The sequence below is a fragment of the Coturnix japonica genome, chromosome 14 (genome assembly GCF_001577835.2).
Source record: "Coturnix japonica isolate 7356 chromosome 14, Coturnix japonica 2.1, whole genome shotgun sequence".
NCBI classification, from domain to species: domain Eukaryota; kingdom Metazoa; phylum Chordata; class Aves; order Galliformes; family Phasianidae; genus Coturnix; species Coturnix japonica.
In genome coordinates this window covers 8,281,751-8,305,430 of record NC_029529.1, presented here as the reverse complement: position 1 = coordinate 8,305,430, position 23,680 = coordinate 8,281,751, and the positions used below count along the sequence as shown (strand labels likewise).

Genomic DNA, 23,680 nt, shown 5'->3' with positions numbered 1-23,680 from the left:
CAGCGCCGCGTGCAGCCGCCGGGCAGCGGGCGCCACCTCACGGTGCGCGGGGCCGGGACGAGGCGGAGCGTTCGGCAGCACCGACCCGCTGCGACGGAGGGCGGGGACACCCAGCCTGCAGCGCTGCCCAACGGCAGGAGCGGAGCGGACACACGGTGCCGCGTCCGAGCACGGAACGGCGGGAAGAGCCGCGATCCGCGGGCAGCAGAGCGGCTCCGCCCGCTGAAAGGGGCCTCGCGGGCCGCACAACCACCAGGCGGTAGCGTGGCCGAGTGGTCTAAGGCGCTGGATTTAGGCTCCAGTCTCTTCGGGGGCGTGGGTTCGAATCCCACCGCTGCCAACAAGTTTTGTCCCGCCGCGGCAGCGGCTCCTTTTCGCGGCCGGCAGCTCCCGGCTCCCCCAGCTGATGGCACCGCCCGGCACCGCGCCCCGCACCGCCGCCCTGTAACCGCGGGACGCAGCCGGGGACACACACGCGTCCGCCCGCCCCGCCGGCTGCGGCCCCCGCTCCGCCCCGCCTCCCTCCCGCCCACTCCCGCTGCTCTCCCGGCTGCTCCCCCCCCGCGCCCCGGGGCAGGGATGGCGGTCGGGAGGCACCGCACGGAGCTACACGTTCCCTTTTATTTTCCTTCATACGCAGCGACACGAGCAGTTCACAAAGGAAATTCACACCACCTGAGCTCTGTGCAGCCCCCAGGTGTGATTCACAGCCGTGAGCGGTCGGTCCTCGTGCTTCCCCCGCTGTCCCTCAGCTCCCCGCAGCCCCGAGCTGCTGCCCTGACTCCCTGCCCCGCTTTCGTCCATCGATAACACTGCGGGCTGTGCCCTGTGCTCCCTTTGCAGCTCCTCGGTCAGTTCGGCGGTCAGTTTGGAAAGATGTGTGACTGAAACGTGTCTCGGTGACGGACTTTGGCTGTAATTACTTACAGTGTTGGTGCTGTTTACGTTTATTCTGTATTTAATTTAAACTAAATGTGTTGCACTGGAGCCTCTCAGCGTTGCGGAGCTGGGGATGTTCCGTGGAGCAGTTGTGCAGAGGGTGCACACAGTCTGTGCGAGTCAGTGCTGTGTCTCCTTAAAAAAGTGCAAAACTGAAAGCTCATCGAATCTTAAAGACAGAAAAATGAGGCTGAAGATGGCAAGGAAGAATAGCAGCACTCTGGGGAAGCCGTGCTCGCTCCGGGCCTCTGCTCTGCTTTTGATGTAATGCTCCACAGAATCGGCGAACGTGAATTTCTCGGGGCTGTATCCCAGCTGCCTGCGGGCCTTGTCAATGCGGAAGGTGTGTGTGATGGAGATGTTCTGCACCTGTCAGCAAAGGAGCCAACATACAAAGTGTGAGCGCACAGCAGAGCTGAACAAAGGCTGTGCGTGGTGGCAAAGACCCACCAAGACAAAATGTAAAGTTATATTTAAAAATACACATATGAAGATCCCACTGACTACTGACATACATCACGTTGTCTTTTTGTTCACCCAATAGGAGCGTGCTGAGAGTCCAAAGAAGCAGTAAAGGCTGCACAGCACAATCTGCTCCTGAAAACATCCACAAAGGGTTCTACGCTCTTATCTCTGTCAGGACGCAGTAAAAGCCATCCTTAGGGTGCCTGAAGGGTCTCCAAATGTGAGATTCCAGCTGTACTCACATGGTATGTGTGCGTCCTGTGGGAACAAGGGAGCTTACAAACAAACCCATACCTCATTTCTGGTCAGCAGAGGTGACAGCTCAAACAGGGGTTTCAGTATCAGATGAAGATGCTCCATTACTGTGGCTGCAGAACAAAAGATTTCTACTTGAGGTAACAGCCAGTTGCTGTATCATATCGCACACCATATTTGATAGTGAAGAATAATCCTGTGCCTAAGAGCTCAGGGCACTACCATGACTGCTGACAAGGAGCTGGGTTTCATCTTTCTTGCCTCAGTCAGCCTGATTTTAGGATGTGTGTCTCAGAAGGCTGTAAATGGGCTGCACAAAGACCCCGAGAACTCATACACATGAAGAAGAAAGAACAGCCCACAACATTGTATTACAGCTGGGAAGAGGGGTTGACAGGCAGGACAGAGAAATGTTGATAAAGTCTTTTTACCTGATGCATAAACTAAGGATGTAGGAATAGGTATCCATGGCTTACTGCAACCCAACCTTTCAAACTGGAAGAGAGAAAAAAAAGCATAACAGTAAAAAAACAGAAGCCTGAAACAAGTTTTAAAGTTTCAGTACAGGAGATATTTGTGGATAAAGCAGAACGTTTCATTACTGCTGCTGCTACTTGGTTTGTCATTTTGAGGGGATGCCTGTTACGCGTCACCAGACACTGTGATTTTCATGTGGCAGTCTGTAGAAAAAGCAGGTTTCTGATAATTGACTTAAATATCATGGTGTGCTGATATTTAATGTGCTGACATTCGTATGGTTTGGAGCACATCATTAGCAGCAAAATGAACTTTGGAAAATACTGGATATTTGGGTTATTCTGTAGTTTTGGTAATAATTTGGGTTTATATTTTTTGTCCACCTTGGATAGCCACTATTAACAGGTGAATGCCCCGAAGTGAGGATGATGGCTGTCCAAAGGAGGAGACTGCTTCCCTTTTATCTCAGTGAGAACAGTTTCCAGTTATATTTTAGGTAGGCTTTGTTACAGCACTAATCAAGCAAGAATTAAATGCTCACTGAACCCAAACATGTAATTTGCACGCAAAGCCAGAGTTGTGTATAGCAAAATAAGTTAATATATTTAGAGATAAAGCATATAGGGTACGTACAAGTGGAGCTAACCATTCAAAAAGGTTGAATTTTTCACCATCATGAATGAAATACACCTGACCACTCTGTTAAACAGGTAGAGAAGAGACAGGTTAGTAAAAATAACACTGCATATAATCTGACTTCTTTATCTTAATCCTTATGAATAGCTTAAAGATTATACAGAAATATATAATATACATGGACGTACACAAAAGGCAACAAACTGCACGTATGTCCATCAGTTTTTCTTGAGTGTGATGAAATTCACTGTCAAATGGACAAGCGGTTCTTATGACTGACATACCATGGTATGAATTATTTCTTAAAGATTTACCTATACAGAAAGACTGGACAGACCAAATAGAGATTACCAAAGGCACTGACAGTAGTGCTGTAGGTATCTTTTGCTGTTGACACACATTTAGATGATGGTAGGACGTGTTCTGCCCCAGTCTACTTAAGACCCACAGAAACCCAACCAGTTCCATCTGCGTAACAAAGATGCAAATTAGCTCTTAGCGTTTTGTTTTTAGAGTTTTAGAAAAGTAGCTTAATCTGCTTTTCCTTTCCTAATCTAATTTTCAGTTATCAAATATTCTTTTCTCATCTTCCAGAATTGGCAGATATAATATCACAGCAACACAAAGGTGCAGCTATTCTGGGAGAACTGAATATTCCAGTTCAACACACTGCACAACCAACACTGACACAGCTCACACTGCTCGTGGCACATCTTCCATTAAAAAATGCAGACAACACAAGCTAAAGGAGCACAGTATTACTGCAGTAGTTACTGCAGTAGTTACTGCAGTGCAGGATACAGCGTCAGGAACCAGTCAAGTGAAAGCTGTGGTGTTTTGTTGTTTACTTACAGCTATGTAGTTCTTCTCAGGAGTGAGAGCTTCAGCAGCCAGAATTTGAGCTTGCACAAGATTCTCTACATGCACCCAGTTCATTTGAGCAGAAGGATCCCCGAACTTGAAGCTAAGTATCCCTCTCTGAATATTCTTCTATAGACATAAAACAAACATGAAACCAAAGCAAGAAATGAGTGGAAATAAGATATTTTGCTCTGTCTCCTGTCATCAGTATTTTGGTTTAAGTTGCATGCAAGCAGACATTTGAATTATCATAGAATGGCCTGAATTTTATAATTATAGTAAGCATTACATTATAAAGCTGGACTTACATGTATATAAAAAATAGGCTTTTAAAATGTATTATGCATTCTTTACAGATGCCATACATTATCTGACAAAAAGGTTACAATACAACAGACAATTGAACTGTTAAACTGATGCCAGATAAGATTAGCCAATCTGTAATACAGATAAGTGATGTTTGGCATCACAGAAAACTGTGGTGATTAGAAAATGGAAGCACATACTGCGAGCCTTGGCAGGTGTCTTTGCTCTTCTGGTCCATAAATTCCTGGTGGGCGAAGAACAGATGTGTAGAGTACTCCACCTCCTGGGAGAATTGATAAAAGGGTTCAAACCACGGGATTTTAACATGACTTATGTTATCACTGCATGAGCTGAAGAGTGCTGTAGCATAAAGTACTCTGAAATAAACTTGCTTCACTGTCTTAAAAACACCCCAGACCAGAAGGTGCTGAACTAGCAGATAAATATTGTTGGTAAATCACAACATGCAAAAGAGCAAGACAGGGTTCAGAAAAATCCTGCCAGCAATACCCCATGGGGACAGGGGGGACTCGGTGGTCCTTAAAGGTTCCTTCCAACCCAAACCATTCTAGGAGTTCTCAAAGCACTGGCATAGCTAAATGCCTAGAAATTACTAGATGCTTCCAAACTTCTGACTAACCAGTCCTTTATCTCTGTGCCAAAGCAGTCACTGAGAGTGCCAGCTGTGGGGGTGAATTTGCTGAAGTGAGCAAGTCATTAGTAAGAAAGTGGAATGAAACCAAACCGATCTCATAGCAAATTATTGCAGGGAAACAGTGCCTCACTGTGTGCAAGACAGAGCTGAAAGGCTCTCAGCAGTAGGCACATCCAGCTCACACTAGAGCTGCTGTGGAACCTCTTGATAATCGCAGTGGGAGAAAGCAAGTAAAAATGCAGTCATTCCCACACGTACCAGCTGGCTGGTTTGTCATCTGCTGTCCTTGATAACTGTTCTTAATATTACTTGAAAACCTGCTAAAAACCAATTCGTGCCGATAGCACAGGATCTAATTGGGATGTTTTAATCAGTGGCTGGCTGAAACCCCACTGAATAGCTTTGATCCTTTGCATGGGCAAATTAGTGTGAGCTTCTAATCTCATTCAGAAACATCCCCAAAATCAGAACACCTTTGATATGGTGAGCTGCTGAGAAAAAAATAAGAAAAAAAAAGCATTTTGGACAAAAATAATTTTATTAGTGTGAAATGCCAAGCAATGACTTGATATCTCTTTATAGCTCTCTGCAAGTATCAGGTGCAGAAAGTCTCTTATTCTAAGTTGTCTGCAGCTAAATTTAGCTCTGTATCACTTGTTGGCATGGCGTCGTGTTGCACTTTACATTAATTTACTCTGTGCTGGCAGTTACAGTATCTCACAGGTGAGCTAAGTATTCAAGTGTACAACTGCCTTCCTCAACATGGAAAACTCTGGGAAGCACTAATAAATAATTCCAGGCTGTAGTATCAGGTGCCTTATTCAGATTTTAATATGTAACTATAAGGGAAGGAGGGGGGAACGATTTCATGTTCTACTTGTACTGCACATTGCAATGACACAAACACATCATTGTTTAATATACTGCTGTCTTAATCTTTTCAATGAAGATACTGAACTTGCTGCCATGCCAAGTCCTTTTGTTGGCACTGTGAGAACTACAATTAAAAGTGATTTTTAGGAGAAAATCTTTCAGTTTGTGAGAAGGGGAGGTAACTTCATTACATAACTGCTGGACAGTCTTGTCTACGGAGGGACCGATGCAGGATGTTAGTGAGGCAGGGGAAGAAGAGGAATACATCTCACTGTGAATTCATGCCAACAGACAAGTACCTGCTAGTGGAGTTCCATTAGCTGCTAGTACCATTTGTTCTGCAATTGATTTAGTTCTGGAATAATGATCAACGTGCTACAGAGGAAAAGCAAACAGGTTTGTATCTGTTCTTGAAATGGCAGAGCAGAGAGGCATTGCTTCTCTACTCCCTTTTCACATAGCAGATGGCAACAAACACCTCAAAATACACAAGTTTTGCACGACTGGTTTAGGATAAAATAGATGCATATTGCCAAGGCAGGCAAGCATTTTTGTTTACGCAAACCCAGTTAATTAATTTCAGCCCATTTGAGAAGTAATAAATATATGTATGCTTCAAACGCTGCCAAGAATGTAATTGATCACTGCTTAGTAATCTGGATTTCTTTTTCAGGTAACGGAAAAGTCAGGAGCCAAGTTTTTAAGACAACATGATTGGTCGGAATTCTAGAGTTTGTTCTCTTGTGGCACTGCCCCAGAGAAAACAGTATTCAGTATATTGCACTAATCAAAATTCCAGGGTTTTTTGTGAAAGAAGAATGTAAACAAAGAGGAAAAGTGAAAAAATGATACAACCCAATTACCTTTTCTATAGGAAAATATGGCACAGTTTCCTCATCACCATCTTCAATAGGAAGCCCCCCAAACACCACATTTACTGTACTGGTGTATATCAGTCTAGTGATGTTCCTTTGTTTGCAAGCTGCAGCAATACATAAAGTCATTTAGTGGAAGCTTGAACAAAATAGAAGAAAAACCTGTACAAATGGAAGATGTGCTTCTTCAGAGAAACTTGTTAGATACATACCATCAATGATGTATCTTGTCCCGTTGATGTTTACTGTTTCAATCTCTTCTCTGTGCAACTGGGGAAGTAAAGAAGTGGTACCCTTTTGAGTAATGATACATTTCAAATTCCACAGGTGGACATTGTAAGCGTCCATAGATAAAATCAATGAATGCTTTGATTTAAAAAAATTGTATATGTGTATATATATGTATATATACACCTATATATATATATATATAGGTGTATATATATGTAGGTATATATATGTAGACTTCTGTTTCAGACATCAAGAAGTCAAGTTACTATTTTTAAGCTTTACTTGCATTTTTCTTATATTTTTTTACAGGTTGGCTTATTTGAAGCAAAGAGAATCGTGTTGTTTGTTCCTATTTCCAATGATTATAAAACTGTAAGCAGTGTGTTTAATTATCCATGTTTCAGTGGTACTCACTGACCAGCTGGCTCTACCCAGAATCATTCCAAGTACACACTGTCCACCTGCAAGCATTTTTTAATAAGCTCTTTTATAAGGCTAAGGAAATTACCGAGGTTCATTTTGTTAAATAAAGTAAGAAGGAGTGTGTGTGTCTTTAACTTTAATCATAACAACTGTGGTTCAGAATCCCACATCAAGTACATCCTCGCAGATTTTTACCTACTACTGGCAAACAATTAAGGCTTGAAATAAAGCAGTTATTTTATTGTACTTACATAAAATCACTTACAATTTAGTTCAGATTTCACTGCTCCCAGTGACCTTACGTGTAGGGGTTCCATTTAAAAGGTTTAGGGAAAGGGGTTTTAGAGTGAACTCTGTCCTTTTGTTCTTGCAATGTTTCAGAACTTTTCAGTACCATTTCTGACCCAGCAGCCCTCAAGGCTGCAGTTATTGCCTCTGATGATGGGGAAATCTAACATGCAATGTTACAAAATCAGGCCTCCCATCCTCAGCGTGGTCAGTCACACAGAAACATACAAAACAATTTGGACTCACTTGCTCTCTTCCTGACATTCCATATGAAGCTACATGAAACACACAGTCAGCTCCCTCGCAGGCTGCAAATATGGCATTATAATCCCTGACATCTGCCTGCAAGACATATAGAAAGACATTTGGACCTGAAATCAAAACAATAGGTTAGTATTTGTTATATAGTGGGTTAGCACAGAGGGAACATATACATGTAGTTGCACATACTGTACATCCTGGGACAGAACATTAGATCAATTTCAATGCTTGCTGATAATCACACATTTCTTCTGTAGAACACAAAGAACTTCAAAACTGTTCATGAACCTCTTAACGCCTCTATGAATTATGAAGTGCCCTCCTCATTGCACGGGTGGATACACTAAGGCCCAGGTGTGGGAGTGATGGGCCTGAGGATACCTTCAGGGACAGGAGATGAAGCTGCACTCTATGCTGCACATTACAGTGTTCATCGCTCTTCTTATCTCATGTGAATATTAAATTCTACCTGACAAAAAATTGTGTGGGATTTTCACACGGTTAAAAATATCCTCAAAATTTCCAATTATTTGTAGTTGGGTATTTGGAGTCTGTGAATGTTATGGAAAAGGCAAATAAACTAACTTTGACTGTTGTGAGCATGTATTTTGTCATACCTGGATGCACACTACTCCATTAGGAATTTCCCAGATAGGCTTGTTTATGTCATACAGAACAACTGAAGCTCCTGAGCTGGCAAGAGCACATCCGAGCTTGTACCCGAAGTAGCCTCCGCCTCCCGTCACCACTGCTCTCATCATGGCTTTATCCTTCAGTGCTCCAGCATTCCCCCTCGCTCCAGAACTCGGGAGTTGGTGCCAGGGATTTGCTGCCTCACTCACTGGGAGTTTTCTGTCGGTGAAATAATGTCCCCTGTGACCAGACGCACACACCAGTTTCTTCTCCATGTTGAAAATTGCTCCATAGTGTTCCCCGATGCAGACAATTCCGGCAAGCTTCATGGTAACCGGCTCTACTTGCAGCTGCAAGGTTTTACTTCAGCGCAACCTAAAGATAAAGCAAAACACTTGGTTCCAAATGTCCAAAGATTGCTCTTTAGAAGACCAAGCTACATTTACTTGTCTCAAGTTATAAAAGATCAGTGATGGCCTTTAGGGGTCGTACATGATACAGGGCCGTACCTAAATCCTGAACTGTCAGGAAAACACTCAATAAATTGCATTTAAGTCTCTATACTTTAAAACCAAGCAATCAAGGCCCACTGGAACAGTGGAACAAAACTGCCCCCGGTGCAAATGGATTTAGTGCTTTGTTTACCTGTCTCTGGTTCCCTGCAAAGCACACTGATGTTTTCAGCGCCATTCTAAGTATCAGCTGAATGTGCTTTTATTATTGGCAGCGGCTGAGCCGAGCACTTCAGACAGAAAGAAATGCTTGGTACTTATCTGATGTCCCTACAAGGTGGATCAGAGCACAGTCTGTCTGACCCCACACTTCTCAACGGAACTAAAGCACAACAAACCTGGACTCGATGATCTCTAAGGTCCCTTTCAACCCGCACGAAACTATGAAACTATGAAACGCAAAGTGACAGAAAAGGAAAATCCGTGACAGCGGGTGCGTTAAGCAAAAAGTAGGAGGGAAACGGTTTTTAAACAAGAAGAGCCTTTTCCACTCATAAAGCAACAGCCAAGGGCTGCCGCTGCCCGGACACACCGTGTCAGAGGCCGCAGTTACTGACGGCAGCGTTACCGCATCCCCTCCCCGCGCCTCCATAAAAGATTAAAGGCCACCCGAGCTGCCGCCGCTATTCTCTGCATCTCACTTGCAAATTCGCACGCCGGCAGCGGAGCGCGGCATCGCCGCCACCACGGAAACTTCTGCTCCCCCGGGCGACCTCCGGGGCCGGGAGCCGGAGCCCGGCCATGGCCCGGCGGCCGGGGCCACCTGTGGGGCGCCCGCTGGAGCCGCTGCGCAGCGGAACGTCCCGTCGAGGCACGGGACGGCCCCGCGCGTAACGCCCGACTCCCAGCGGGCGCACTCGCTGCGGCGGCCCCGGTGGTCCCGCAGCGCCCCGGGGTCACGTTCGTCTCGCAGCGGCTTTGGGACCTCGCGGCCCTGCCGTGGGATGGCGCTCGTCCCGTGGTACCCCTGGGGTCCCGCGGCCTCTAGCAGTGTTCCCTGAACCCCGCAGCATCCCCGGGACCCCGCGGCAGCAGCTGCCGGTGTCTCTCACCTGCGCACATCTCCAGCCCGCTGGGGGAAGGCGATGCCGGTGGCCGGGCTCCGTCCGCCCCGAGCTACCTGCTGGACGGGCTGCTCAGGAACAACACGGCATCCCTCGGTCACTGTGCGGAGAGTCATTGCTGGGACATGGCTCGGAGGGACGCACGGCATCGGAAGCACCTGCGGAACAGCGGCAAACCCCAAAGGGAACAATCGCCCAGCAGCGGGCTGCGGGGTCTCTGCCCTGCCCAGCCCAGCAGTGCGCAGTGGCCCCGTGGGCAGAGTGTCGGGGGGCCGGGAGCTGCAGGACGGTGCAGCTATCCACCCCAGGCAAAAAAAAATTGAACTTGGAGCACTCCTACCTTTTCCATCGCAGCTGTGCCATGGCTGAATGTTCGTATTAAAATTTAATCCTTTAAAGACACACTTGCAGTTATGGTAGGACACCAGTAACTCGAACAACAGCCAGCACAAACAGGCTCAGTAAAGACCGACAGAAGTGTGACAGCTGTTCCATAGTGATACAGAAAGTTGTCTTAAGATTCAAACACTGGATTTGTAATAACAGGAAATAAATAAAATGAAACCACTTAGCAATAATCAGCAGTACTGCAGTACAGACATAAAAAGCATCTTACCTGGAGTAACAGCTCAGAGGTCTGGCTTTCCAGGAGCAGAACAGTGGGGCTCCCCATGCACTGCAGCCACAGCCAGCGAGATCCGTGGTTACTCCTTGCTGAGGAACACCCAAAACCAGGAGCCCATGGATGCTCCTCTCACTGGGCTTCAGGCAGCTGGCTGAGCTCTGTTCTGCCAAGTGCCGGTGTCACCTGGGATGCAGCCCAGAGCCATCAGTCTAATAAAAGTGATATATGCAAGATTCATAAAGAACTAGTTTAAAGGCAAATTAAATATGTTTGCATGTAGTTAAAATGCTCTCGCTGTGAAGTAACTTTATACATGTGGGTTTTATTCTGCATTTCAAAGGAAGCAAAGTTTATGCAGTACCTGCTACAGTGCTTGCCTGTCAGCCAAGCTGCATCGCTTCGTATGTAACTGGGCTTATCCACTTTATCATGTTTGATTAAAGGTCTCATATATACTGAGTTCCTTTCCATATCTTGGAGGGCTGAACTCTGCCACAGTTCTGTTTGTACAGACAATGTCAGTCACTCAGAGGTCAGACTTTCTGCCTTCACTGCACAGAGAACGATTTATTTGTTTAAAAAAAAAAGCAAAACATTTGCTTTGCTTACATGCACTGCAGAGGTAACTTGTGGTTGCTCGTGTTCTGCTGTCACTGGGTATTACTCAAGATAAGAACAGTTTATGGTATGGATGCTGTAAGCACTCCTGCGTACCCTGCAGATTTAAAGATACAACGAGAGATTTTCCATGAACTTATTGATCTTAAAGCTCCTACAAAATGCTAATGCAAAGGCAAGATAAATACAGAGTGCAGATAATCAGCAGCAGAGCTTTTCCATCACTCTCCTCTGTGACTCACCCTGCAAGGGCAGCTCTCCTAATTCAGAGTAACCTCAAGAAAATTCATCTGGGATACACACTGTATGTACACACGTAGAACACCTGGGCCTTATATAGCACAATCCACCCAGGAAACAACTCAGTAAATCTTGAGAAAAGGCAGAGGTTGGACCCAGGCTCAGGGCTGAGTTCTTGGTCTGCCTGCTGACACCATAATGGCAGTTCACTGAGTGAGCAGCATCCCAGCACAAGGACAACATTACAGACAGCGTGACCTGGCTGCACGTACAAGGAGAGACAGCAGTAACTCCTTGCTAAATTCCAGTTACATGCCACCCCTCCCTTTCTACAGACTCCTTAAAACCAGTATTTGGTTCAGTTGAGATTTATTATTGCATCTAAAAATTATTTTATATATACATTTTATTACACCTTTTACACAGCTTTTGAGCAACAGAACTATTTCACATGAATATGGCTTTTGTCCTCTCAGCTCCGGTCATTCATAAATATTTACTTATTTTTGTAATATCTCCCAGGTCTTCATAATTCCCAGAACTGACACGCAGTAGCTGCAGCAGTGGCTTCATCAGAGGAATTGTTGAGACAACCTTCTCTTCACTGGAGCCACAGGTCTTGTTGCAGCGCTGCGGTTCTGTGATGGCTCCTCCTCTTCCAAACCCTCGCCCTTCTGGATGATCATTAAATCATTCTCAGGATGAAGTTATCCAGCAGTGGGAATGCACTGATACTCCTCCTGCACTCATCAGTGGTCATTTCCTTCGATGTTATGGTTCTGCATTGCCCTTTGGGAGCATTTCCTGATGTGCTTTGTGTTTTCACTTTGCTTATGTTTTATTTGAGGTAAGATCAGGGAGAAGTCATCCCAATGATCAGAATAATGAATAAGAACAATGAACTTCACAGTGACTGAGGGACGTAGAATGAGCAGATCGTTCATCCCCAGAAACAAAGCTAGTTTTTTGGAAAGAGGTGGGCAGCTCTTTGATGTTAGAAGAAGGAAAGAACGATCAAACTTAACAAAAGACCAAAAACAAAGAGCGCTTTAAGGAATGTGAGACCTTCCTGGCAAACAGGTCTTGTTTGAAGATAATGATCCACAGAATCTGCAAATGAGAATTTCTTTGGTTTGTAACCAAGCTGATTTCGTGCCTTGTCTATTCGGAAAGTGTGAGTTACAGTAACGTTCCAGACCTAAACCCAAAAGGACAGTTATGGAAGTGACTTCAGCAACTGATTTCACAGAACACTGACAGATGTATGTCAACAGTGATGTTACAGTGGAATTAAAAACATAAATAAAGATAGATGCTCAAAACCATACAAATTTCAGATTCTGATTCTGTCCAGAGCTAAGAGAATAAGTTCATATAGCTGACGAAGAATCAAAGCTGTGCAACAACATCCTTGGTGGACTGAGTGGAAATGGAGCTTACGACACTCATTTCTCACTTGTGATTGTTAAGCTCTCCAAGTAAGAACTAAGGAAATCCCACACAACAAATCAGCCTGCTTTCCCCAAGCTGACTTGTGTATCGACAAATGTATAATGGAATTGTATGTATTGCGGTGGTGTGGCTTTCCAGTTCTGCAGAAATGTACATCTACAGCACCCAGAGCTCCAACACTATCAGTATCCAGAGGGCATGTCACACATTTCATGAGAATTCTGATCAGAAACATACAAATAATTTCTCATTTCACAGACTTACCTCATTCCTTGTCAAGAAAGGTGTGAAGCTAAAAAATGGCTTTAATGCCAGATGCAGATATTCCATCACAGCGGCTGTGAGACAGAAAGTTACTTAATAGGACAGCTAGATAACAATAAACTGACATTGCACATACAACAATTCGTACTGACAATGGAGGATTCCAGTAAGATACTGGAAGGCAGTGTTTAATTTATTATGTGATTAATTCAGTTAATTAACAGCCATTAAACCATTTCTGGGTATTATCAATATCAAATGGCATGAGTGATTATATTAATTAAAATTAGATAATTCCTATGGCTCAGTCCCTGAATTTTACAAAAACACTATGTAGCTTAACAGACATCAACAAAACAAATTTAAATAACAGCACAATAATCAAACATGTAGTTTATTATATTTACCTGCTATATGAACCAGGAGAACAGGAATATGTATCCAGGGTTTACTGTATCCTAATTTTTCAAACTAGAAGGAACATAAAAGGAAAGAATAACAGAGAGTTTGTATTGAATTGAGGATGGCAATGAAGCACGAAAATGGAAAAATGAATATTGAAAAAATGTATCTAAACTTTTTCCAGTTGATCTTCCTATCAGTACATGAAAACATAGTACTACTCCTTCTTTGGTGTCCATCTTATACTCTACAAATTAAACTGAATGGCAAGCAACCAAGCCAGAAGCAGTACAAGAGGCCCATAGTTCAGCTGAAGTCATTTTCCTGACAGTCTTTTCTGTGTAGGCACCGAGAGATCAAAACTTTAGCATATTCCTAACATCCCAGCCTTCTGGTTATAATGTTGCCTCTTTATTACTCTTATGATAGGACTCTAACTAACTTTCCTTTTTGTGCTGCATCTGACAACAGAGAATTAGCTAATAGCTGTAAGAGGCCTCCTGGGTACTAATAGTTTTCATGCACTCAGCTAAACTCTCATAAAACAGTAAGAGACAAACTCTACAGCAATGCATATTCAAAACCTCCTCTAAAGCCGGTGCAACTTTGAGATACGGTAGGAGAAAAGGACAGACTTAAGTTTTCTCTTTGATAATTTAGTAATCAAAGTGCATTAAACTTTACTGATAAGTACAGTCTTTTAGTTAACCACATGATTAGGGCCCACACATCCCACTAGAGCTACGTGTGCATGTAATACATACTAATGGGACTATCCATTCAGAAAACACGACGTCTTCACCATCATGTATGTAATATGCCTGTCCACTCTGTTAAAGAAGCAGAGAAAAACAGTTACAAAAACACAGTTTGCTTTCCCTCACATACCCACCTATCTTTGTTGACTTGGTGAACAGTGTACCAGCAAACATACAATGAACTGACACACATCAGCTCAACCAATTACCTTAATTGGACTTCACTGTACTTGCATTGGCACTGCCTGTGTGCTTGTGGATCCACACAAGAGTTTTGAGAATTCAGCACACAGTCTTTTAGAGATCCTTTGATCTCAAAGCATCAAAAGTGAAACTTACTTGGGAGCTAAGGCTACTGGGATAGGATGCTTATATTGTTTACTTACAGCTACATAACCCTTCTCAGAGGTGAGAGCCTCAGCAGCGAGTAAGTGAGCTTGTACCAGGTTTCCTATGTGAACCCAGTTCATCAGAACTTTGTGATTCCCGAACTTGAAGTTAAATAGTCTCCGCTGGATATTTAGCTATAGGGAAAAAAAAATAAAGGAAGAAATAACTACATGAAGAGTGTTTATTGCACACTGTAATTATTTCATTTTGTCTCAGCCTGAATGCTTAGAATTTGCTGTATGTGTGCACAATTACAGCACGAGGATTGCTGCCCACGCGACACATACAGCTACCCGCGGCAGGTGGCGCTGCTCTCCGGGCCCATAAATGCCTGGCGGACGGAGCACACAAGTACAGAGCTGGGCACCTCCTTGGAAAGAACAAAATACGATTATCGGATAGTTTGGACATCAGCATATGACAGGCAAACCACATATATTTGAATTATACATCCTGAAAAAAAGGATCAGTCTGATCATTCTACGTGATTCTGCTTCCCAGTTGTTTTCAGTTCTGTATAAAACTGAATTCAATAGCAATGGAAGCTCCTACCTTAGCAGCCTGGTACATCACACCCCTCTCACCACAGAACTTCCCTATGGCTATATCTCCTGCTCGAATGAATTTTCCTTTTTTTGTTGTTACAGATAAAAGTTTATAAAATGCCATAATTGCAGACACACGTAATGCAGGAAGAAAAACATCCCATTCACTATACTCAGACACTTTGCTTGCTTGAGGCTCAATGGCATCGCAAAAGAATGGAAGAGATCTCTTAAACAGAGGCTTTCAAATTAGGATACTCTAATTCCAATATGTTTAAGAAGCAGCAATTATTTTTGCAAGACGACAGCAAGCTCTTGGGGATTATGAGTGATTTATCAGACAGTGCTGAGATGCTCAAAGTGACAGAAAGAACGGGCAATAAAAGCACAAATCCTCTTACGTTGGCAATGATTTAATGTAATTTGAAGAAGCAAGGCAACATAGGCTGGATTTTCCTATCTGTTGTTAGTATACAATTTCCTGTCTGTCTTGGTAGAACATACTGAAGTTAGTCATCCTCTGAAGGCAGGTTTATTTCAGTTCATTTTACATACACTATTTATTGATAAGCCAGTAAATAGATAAAGGAACAGCACCACTAATGGTAGGAAAAACCCAGATGTTTTAGATATACCTTTTAGCAAAGTCCCATTAGCAGCAAGAACCATTTGGTCTGCAATTGCCTTCGTTCTAGAGTAATGATTAAAATGCTATAAAGAAAGGCAGAATATGATCAACATTTTAATCACATTATTGTATATGTGAAGGCAGACAACGTTTATATCTGATAACATCTAAATCTAGCCAGTCTGTAGGTTTTTGCTTTTAATGTAATTAAATAATTAAGTTAAATATAAAATAAAAAAACTAGACCTTCCAAAAATGTTTCCATTTCCTATTGAAACTACTTATATATTTCTAAATAAATATATTTTATATAACTATATAACCATAAACACTTATCTCCCAATTTTCTCTTTTGCTATTGATTTAGTAAAATGCACACAAGTGTATTAATTGGGATTCTGGATGCAGCCCATGCTGGTTTGGTGGTGCCTTCTCCACACAAGGTGTCTCAAACATCTCTTGGATTTTGTATTGCTATAATTTATACTGAAAATTATAGCTAAGAGTTACACAACAGTTGCACACCTTCCTTCCTGCACCATCTACCTCTTCTGCTTGCTATTTCATGGTCATCATCAAAGAAAACATACGGTTAAGGCTCAGAAATATGCAACTAATTGCAAATGACTTAAATGCTTTATTAGAAGTCTGAGGTGCTGTGCAGGCTTTGCACTGACATTTCCAACTGACTATTTCAAGAGGCTTCAACAGAGTAGTAGTCAGCGCTGTTTAGTATTCCTGGGACACAGGATGCACAGTCTAAAATTACAGCCTTTAGCTGCAGGCTGGGTGCTGGGAGCAGGAAAGAACAAATGACAAGCATAAGAGTAGCCAGAATGCAATGAGCTCCAGATGTCAGCTGGAAAACATTCCTCAGAGGTTGTAGCAAAGAAGGCCACTATTTCAGAGCAACCATGAGGTGATGTAAGAAAGCATCAAGAAAGCAAGGTTTGGAAATATCAAAGAGGCAACAACGAGTGTGCATCAAGATGTGGAATTTGATATTTAACAATTTTCTTCAGTGCAAAGGCTTATGGGGGCCATGATATTCACTATTTAGAGAGCAGCTGGTACCCCAAAAGCACTTCCTATAAAAATCTTCCTGGTAAATGTCAAATTCCATCTTCTTTAATAATCTTGGGTATTTAACACCCTCAATCTGGCTATTTATAGTATATAAAAGTAACAATGATTTAAGTATCTCTTCATAGGCATGGGTCAATTTTTATTAATGAAAAACAATTCCATGGAACTTAATCTAATTCAATGCTTCCAGATCAACCTTCACATAATCTACACAGTACAACAAGTTTCATGTCGTCATGTGAACAAAGTACCTTTTCCAGTGGAAAATACGGCACAGTTTCTTCATCTCCTTCTTCAATAGGATTCCCTCCAAATACCACGTTCACTGTACTGGTATATATCAGCCTAGGGATATTTCTTTGTTTGCAGACTATAATGTTATAAAAAATACATTGTTTATAACAAAAATAAAGGGTGAGAAACAACAAACGAGCTGGAAAACACACACTTCCTTTTGATTTAAGCAATACTTCTAAAGTTTAAGTGAACTAATATTAACAAAATGATAATTTTTGGAATCTACACAGCAGTCAGTCCACTTGGCCCTCTGGCTCATTTTAAAAATAATAAAAGTTATTATTTGATGTAAATGTTTGGAAGAAAATACAATAATAAAATGTGTTATTAAAATGTAGACTAACAGGGAGCCACAAGGTTCATACTCCTCCCAGATTCTTGCCTTGTTTGGAGCCTACAGGAATACGACAGGACACAGTTCTGTGGGTTCAGATGTTGGGTTAAGAAGGGAAGATGTTGCAACCTTTTCCCTCCAGCTCATTTAGACTTTACTTGTCTGCCACTTCACTGTAATTATTCTGTTGTTTTGGGTGTTTGTTTTTTTTTTTTCCAGTAATAACCCACAGTAATCCCCAGGCAGAATGGAAATGGGTCTATATTAAAATGATTTTTGACATTTTGCTTTTTGATGGTTGTAGTTGTTGTTTGGGTTTTGATGGAAAGGCAAAAGAGAAGGCAGCTTTGGAATTTATGATATACTTCAAAATGTTCTTTCCTGGAGTTGAGTATACAGGAAGAAATCTGACATTTGTTAGCAGATATCAGTTAAAAATCAGTATATAATAGAAAAGGGTCAGATTAGATAGGGTCAACAAGGATAGATATAGTAAAGTGATAACATAATAGCTAAGTACACTTAGGACATTTATGGCGCCTAAATGTCCAACAAAGTCTAATCTCTCTCATGATGTTTCTATGGTTAAAAAAAAAAAAAAAAAAAAAAAATAAATCTTCATCACATAATGAAGGAAAAAGATAAACCATTACATGGTGGAGAGTTAAACCATTACATGGTGGAGAGTTTAAGTTCGTCTGACATTGAGTGAAGTCCAGGTTGAAAACTTTCCCCAGTCCAGTCCAGTGGCAAATCTCCCACCTGTTGTAATGGAATCTGTTTCATTCCATCTAAAAAGTTAATCTTCTGCATTAGAAGGCTGTAATATTTTAAATCTGTTGTAGATTACCTTACATTAGGGCCCTGTTCTGCACACCTTTATATCATACTCTGAGATTAAGAGGGGGAGAGCCTCTTTTAAATGCCATATCAACACAGAAAATATCCAATTAGAAGCTTTTTAAATTCACTTGGTGTGGGTCAGATGCAAAGACAGTAAGTCTGTGTACATACCATCAATTACGACTTCAGTGCCACCAACATTTATGGATTCAATCTGCTCTCTCTTTTGAAGCTATAAAAAATTTTTGCATAAAAGTCACATTAACAAGAAAATCACTGCAACTGATAGATCTAGAAAACCTATGGCCTTTATTCTTTGTACACCTACAATGGCCTTCTGACATACAGAGATTTCCAGCAGTTCTCATTTTTAATTGCCTTGCTTTTCTTTGAAAGCACATTACTTTCATGCTTTGACATTTACTACCTTAAGGAATGCCTCCGTTGTTCCCTGCATGGATCACCAGACCTTCATAATCGACTTCACTCATCTAAATACCACTTAACCATATTCTCTGCCTTCTGTATGCAGACAGATCTCTTCTTTCACAAGAATAATAAGAGAAAATGTTAGGAAAATTGTACTTGCTTGTTCTAATCCTGACATTCCACAAGCAGCCACATGAAAAACACAGTCAGCCCCTTCACATGCTTTGAGCACTGCTTCATAATCCCTCACATCACCCTGTAAAATAAGACAAAAAAATGGATTTTGACTGATAGAGCTCATTGCATTCTTCATACCATCAATATTCAATATGGCTACCAACAAAAATTTAAAGTCATTCCAATCTATTTTCACAGTCATCAACTAACATTAAGTAAAGTATCGCAAACACGGAGAAAAAAATTCATGACTAAGACTTTTCTTAATATTGTATTGCAAAACAATCATGACTCTCAGTAGCCTTAATTACAACACATATTTTCACACTTAGTCCTGCAAGGTGGCAAAACTTGTTTGACTTGAATGGGAGCAGCATATGCTTGAGGGCAGGAGAATCAAGCCCAAATGATGCTAAAACACAGCAAGGAGAGTTCAGTTGTTTGCCTGGCCCATTATTCTGTCCACTACACAACCACGCAGAGCGGCATCATGTCTCTGCCATCCTCACCCCTTTCCCACATGCTGACATGGCTAGAAGAATTGCATCACTACCTTGATAGCCCCTGAGACAGAACTGAGACAGGAATGTTGTGATTACTCTCAGCTTTGTCATCGACATTCTAATTCTAGTGATGGTGTTTAAAAGACATGATGCTAAACTCTCAGTCCAGATCAGCTAGATGATATCCTGTCTAGCTAGGACTTGCGTAAGATGACAGGAGCCGTGCACGAAGTGCTAGTGCATGCCTGCACACTCAGATTCCCAAATCTGAGTGGGTGATGCAACTGTGAAGAGTAAGCATCCCCTCACAACAGGAAGTATTGGGGTTTGCTGTTCTCCACAGGTAGCTGTGGACCATTTAATGACTCTTCTTTCTTGAACTGGAAAAAACAGTGAACAGACAATGTCTATGCCTTTCCATGCCTCTCATGTTCTGAAGATCTTCCACTCAGAAGTCATCTCATTCCCTGTCTGGAAAGCCTGGTTTCCTTAATTATTCTTTGTATTGAAGTTATGCCACATATGTGATCATTATTTCCCTGTCCTGCTCTCACATTTCTACTCCAAATAACTAGCTTGAGAAATAAACTTTACCACTTCCTTGCTCCCTCCTTCATCTAGGTTAAGTATGAATGGCACATATTAAAACACAACTCTTCAGTACTTCACTGGTGACACTGAGAGAACTGACCACTTGGACTCCTGCTGCTTGCTGTCTCTTAATCAGTTACTTATGCATGCAAAGACCTTTACCGTGACTTTTTACTGTCTTTAAAACCATTTACAGATAAACTTTTATAAAAAATTCCTAAGAGGAAAACTTGCTAATATGCACAGAAGTAGTATGACTTCATTTCACTGCCATTAAATATGCAGTTTCAACATACCTTGAAAAAGTCTGCACCATTTGGAATTTCCCATTTAGGTTTTCGTACGTCAAACAGAACAACAGCAACTCCTGCCTTGACAAGAGCACATCCCAGATTGTATCCCAGGTAGCCTCCACCTCCTGTCACCACCGTCCTTCTGCTTTTAACCAGTGGTCCAGTGTGCTCAGTCAGTTTGCTCTCACATAGGAGGTCCCCGTGAAGCTCCTCTGTAGATCCTTCTTGCATCACGGCTACAAGATAAAAAGTCTCTTGAAAATTCTTGCGTGGTACTCTGGAGTTTAGAGAATTTCAGTAGATTTCCTGTGACAACGATCCTTTTGTAACTATATTACTTTCATCTATTTTATTATCTTAATGTGCTTAAGTTATGTATATGCATAATTTAGGTGACAGTATTTCTATGTAAAATTTGTAATGAATCTGGATACTTTTACATTCCAATAAAGTCTTTTCCTCTTATCTATTAGAAACTATAGGATTTTAGAGATACCAACTTCTTACCAACTTCTGTTGAGATTTCTTTTCATGAGGTCATTCATATACAGCTCTTTTATGCACTTTGGAAGACTGATTCGTGTATCATAGAGTCTCAGGCTGGATATTAGGAAGAATTTCTTCTCAGTTAGCCACTGCAACAGGTTGCCCAGGGAATCAGTGGAGTCATCGTCCCCAGAGGTGTTAAGGAAAGGGTAGATGTAGTACTCAGGGACATGGTTTAGAGGACAATACTGGCGGTGGTGGATGGTTGGACCAGACGATCTTAGAAGTCTTTCCCAACCATAATGATTCTATGATTTTATGGTCATTCCGTGATGCACAATCCCACAGGAGTTATCAGCCTGTACACTTTCTTCTGGATGAAAAGCGAGTTTATTCTACAAGAATCGCTTCTCTTTGGATATGCGCTCATATTCAGCAATAAAAATTACCAGTATTCCAAATCATGGTATATGCACAAGAAATTAATTTTAACAAGTTAATTAACAAGTTAATTTTCCTGCATCAGAATAGCCCTATTGTCTTGATTCCTTGCATGGCCTTTACATAATTGGATCTAAGTTTTCATGTCCCCGGATAAAAATCCAGAGCATATACACCGAAAAACATTCAAATTAAGTACCAGTTAAGTGGGAGGCAAGCTGTGTGCCTGCCACTTTAGATTAAAAATATGGACCCAGTTCATGCAAATCACTATGGTTCTCCCCTAGTCAGGAATGGGTCCAGAAAGCAACATCCCCACACACTCCTCAAGAGTATGTGTACGTTACAGCAGTTGGGCATAGGTTTTACTTTGAGCCATTTACATCGGAGTTCAGCACAGATTATACAGAACTGGCCATGTCTGGTAACAGACAGCTGCATCACTTCCAGAGTGACAAAGAAATACTAGAAAAACCACGGGAAGTGCATCCCACAGTCTTCAACCCTGCAGTTACAGCCTATTTTGTCATCACTTCTTTACATTTTTTAACTTTTCTTTTTCATATTTTCCATCTTTTTTTTTTTTTTTTTTTTCTGCTCTGTTTTTCTGAAATAATTAAAAAATAACACAGGGAAATAATTTGTAGCATTCTCCACACTGCTATACTGTTTCATCACCAATACCAGCTCAATAAATTCACTGAAAAAAATATGAAACTTGAGCTCCTTATGTCGAGAAATATTCTGATACTTAAAAAATGAAAAATAACCCACAATTTAAATAAGAACTATTAAAATAAGACAGATACACTTCTTATGTAAGGAAAATAAAATTTACATCTCTAAATCATGCTTTGCAGTAGCTTTAAGCCATATACAATTACTTCACTTTGCAGTCCATTAAAAGATGTACTTTTCAATACACTGTAAAGACAGTGAGTGAAGCTTGTCACATATGCCACTAAAAGACTCAAACATTTTGGGTTTTTAAAAATAGGTATAGAAATAGTAAGTACCCTTGGTAGAATCCTGGATGTCAGCGTTCTCCCCGTGCTTCCTGTCCAAGTAAGACGACCAGACTTGTCTTGCTGAACAATTAATATCACAAGGTGCTCAGGCAAACAGAGATGTTCAGGTGTGCTCAGGTCCTTTTGTTGTTCCTGCTCCTTTGTAGTTGGGGGTTGGGCTGGGAGCCCAAAAAGGGCAGGGCTTAATTTGTACATAATTTACATTCCTTTTCAGGAAAAAAAAGTTCTCCACATCAGATCCTTCTAAATATCTTACTGTTATATTCTAAAAGGATTGCTAAGACACTAGACAACACAAATATACTATCGTTACATCATTCTGTAGATAAATGGCACTAGGATTACTAAAAAGTCTCACCTGGGGTTTACAAAGAGTACAGAGAAAAAGGTTCTTATGAAAAAATTGTAAAGAAAATCTTAACGCTAATGCTTGAAAACAAATTTATCCCTCACAGTTGTGTGGCAACCAGTCACTAGTGGTATTCCCTAGGGGTCAGTATTGGGGTGGTCCTGTTTAACTTCTTTATTGATGATCTGGATGAGGGGACTGAGTACACCCTTGGCATGTTTGCAAATGACACCAAGCTGGCAGGAAGAGTTCATCTGAGGCCAACTATATAAGCTTTAACAAGATCAAGTCCTGGGTCCTGCGCTTTGGTCACAACAACCCCAGGCAATGCTACAGGCTTGGGGCAGAGTGGCTGGAAAGCTGCATGGAGAAAAGGGATCTGAGGCTATTAGTCAACAGATGGCTGAACATGAGCCAGCAGTGTGCCCAGGTGGCCAAGAAAGCCAGTGGCATCCTGGCTTGTATCAGAAATAGTGCAGCCAGCAGATGCAGGAGGTGAGGCCACACCTTAAGTACTGTATTTAGTTTTGGGCCCCTCACAAGATACTGAAGCCCTGGAGTGTGTCTAGAGAAGGGCAAGGGATCTGTGAAGGGTCTAAAGTGCAGGGGGAGCGGCTGAGGAAACGGATGGTTTGGTTTAGAAAAGAGGAGGCTCAGGAAGGACCTCAAGATTCTCTACAGCTCCCTGAAAGGAGGTTGTGGTGAGGTGGGGTTGGCCTCTTCTCCCAGATAATATAGATATGACAAGAGGTAATGGCCTTAAGTTGCATAGGGGATGTTTAGGTCTGTTTTCCCCTGAGGCAGGTATGGCTGAAACACACACAAAGAGTTCCTGCATTGCCAGTCCATACTAAGCTAATATGAACATCTGTACTCACACAGAGATTACCAATTCTTGCTGCAGTCTTCTGATAGGGGGTTGAGTACATCAAGGTAGCAACTGCTTTAGCTTTGTGCCTTTAATTCACTGTATATAAATCAGAATATTTAGTGAATCACAGAAAATACATGACTTTCAAACAAGATGGCAGAAAAGTATACAACATTGTCCATTATAAAACTCCTCTTGAATGCAGTAAATTGAATTCCAAAAAGCATAAACCAGGAAAGCAAATGGCATATATGTGACAAATCAACATAGAAACAT

At 41.9% G+C, this 23,680-nt stretch overlaps 2 protein-coding genes and 1 non-coding gene across 8 annotated transcripts; 1 reads left to right on the top strand and 2 right to left on the bottom strand.

Annotated features, from left to right (window-relative positions):
• The first annotated feature begins 258 nt into the window (after nt 1-258).
• TRNAL-UAG lies at nt 259-340 on the top strand. The gene has a single exon. It is a non-coding gene; the product is annotated as a tRNA-Leu (tRNA).
• A 269-nt stretch (nt 341-609) lies between these two features.
• LOC107320849 (putative short-chain dehydrogenase/reductase family 42E member 2) lies at nt 610-9,853 on the bottom strand. Of its 2 annotated transcripts, none has more exons than XM_032447592.1 (12): nt 9,743-9,853; nt 8,163-8,553; nt 7,531-7,626; nt 6,555-6,612; nt 6,331-6,449; nt 5,767-5,842; nt 4,140-4,222; nt 3,625-3,762; nt 2,770-2,835; nt 2,091-2,154; nt 1,699-1,772; nt 610-1,308 (listed from the first exon to the last, which is right to left on the bottom strand). In XM_032447592.1, exons 2-12 carry the CDS (start codon nt 8,505-8,507, stop codon nt 1,060-1,062), a joined length of 1,368 nt encoding a protein of 455 aa, XP_032303483.1. In that variant the 5' UTR covers nt 8,508-8,553; nt 9,743-9,853; the 3' UTR covers nt 610-1,059. The 2 variants fall into 2 exon arrangements, with proteins under 2 accessions (XP_032303483.1, XP_015732576.1); XM_015877090.2 differs by lacking the exon at nt 9,743-9,853 and adding an exon at nt 9,332-9,444.
• Nucleotides 9,854-9,991: 138 nt separating this feature from the next.
• LOC107320850 (putative short-chain dehydrogenase/reductase family 42E member 2) lies at nt 9,992-23,680 on the bottom strand. Of its 5 annotated transcripts, XR_001558397.2 has the most exons (14): nt 22,173-23,680; nt 20,233-20,465; nt 18,826-18,921; nt 18,408-18,468; nt 17,014-17,132; nt 15,684-15,759; nt 14,791-14,873; nt 14,500-14,637; nt 14,120-14,185; nt 13,361-13,424; nt 12,954-13,027; nt 10,989-11,094; nt 10,741-10,879; nt 9,992-10,588 (listed from the first exon to the last, which is right to left on the bottom strand). XR_001558397.2 is itself a non-coding variant. In XM_032447593.1 (13 exons), the coding sequence occupies exons 3-13, from the start codon at nt 20,458-20,460 to the stop codon at nt 12,232-12,234; spliced, it is 1,209 nt and encodes a 402-aa protein (XP_032303484.1). In that variant the 5' UTR covers nt 20,461-20,465; nt 22,173-22,390; nt 23,412-23,680; the 3' UTR covers nt 11,109-12,231. The 5 variants fall into 5 exon arrangements, 4 of the variants coding, with proteins under 4 accessions (XP_032303484.1, XP_015732577.1, XP_015732580.1 ...); XM_032447593.1 differs by lacking the exons at nt 9,992-10,588; nt 10,741-10,879; nt 10,989-11,094 and adding an exon at nt 11,109-12,435 and having other exon boundaries at nt 22,173-22,390; nt 23,412-23,680; XM_015877091.2 differs by lacking the exons at nt 9,992-10,588; nt 10,741-10,879; nt 10,989-11,094 and adding an exon at nt 11,109-12,435.

What these genes read in the sequence shown, in the direction of transcription:
- LOC107320849 (XM_032447592.1), bottom strand. Translation starts at nt 8,507, where the DNA reads ATGAAGCTTGCCGGAATTGTCTGCATCGGGGAACACTATGGAGCAATT. An exon ending in GACAAGATACATCATTGATG is followed by an intron (nt 6,450 to 6,554) that starts GTATGTATCTAA and finishes GTATTGCTGCAG; the next exon opens with CTTGCAAACAAAGGAACATC. An exon ending in ATCCTTAGTTTATGCATCAG is followed by an intron (nt 1,773 to 2,090) that starts GTAAAAAGACTT and finishes TTTGTTCTGCAG; the next exon opens with CCACAGTAATGGAGCATCTT.
- LOC107320850 (XM_015877091.2), bottom strand. Translation starts at nt 20,460, where the DNA reads ATGCAAGAAGGATCTACAGAGGAGCTTCACGGGGACCTCCTATGTGAG. An exon ending in CTGAATGGATAGTCCCATTA is followed by an intron (nt 13,425 to 14,119) that starts GTATGTATTACA and finishes TGTTCCTTCTAG; the next exon opens with TTTGAAAAATTAGGATACAG. An exon ending in TCTCCTGGTTCATATAGCAG is followed by an intron (nt 13,028 to 13,360) that starts GTAAATATAATA and finishes TCTGTCTCACAG; the next exon opens with CCGCTGTGATGGAATATCTG.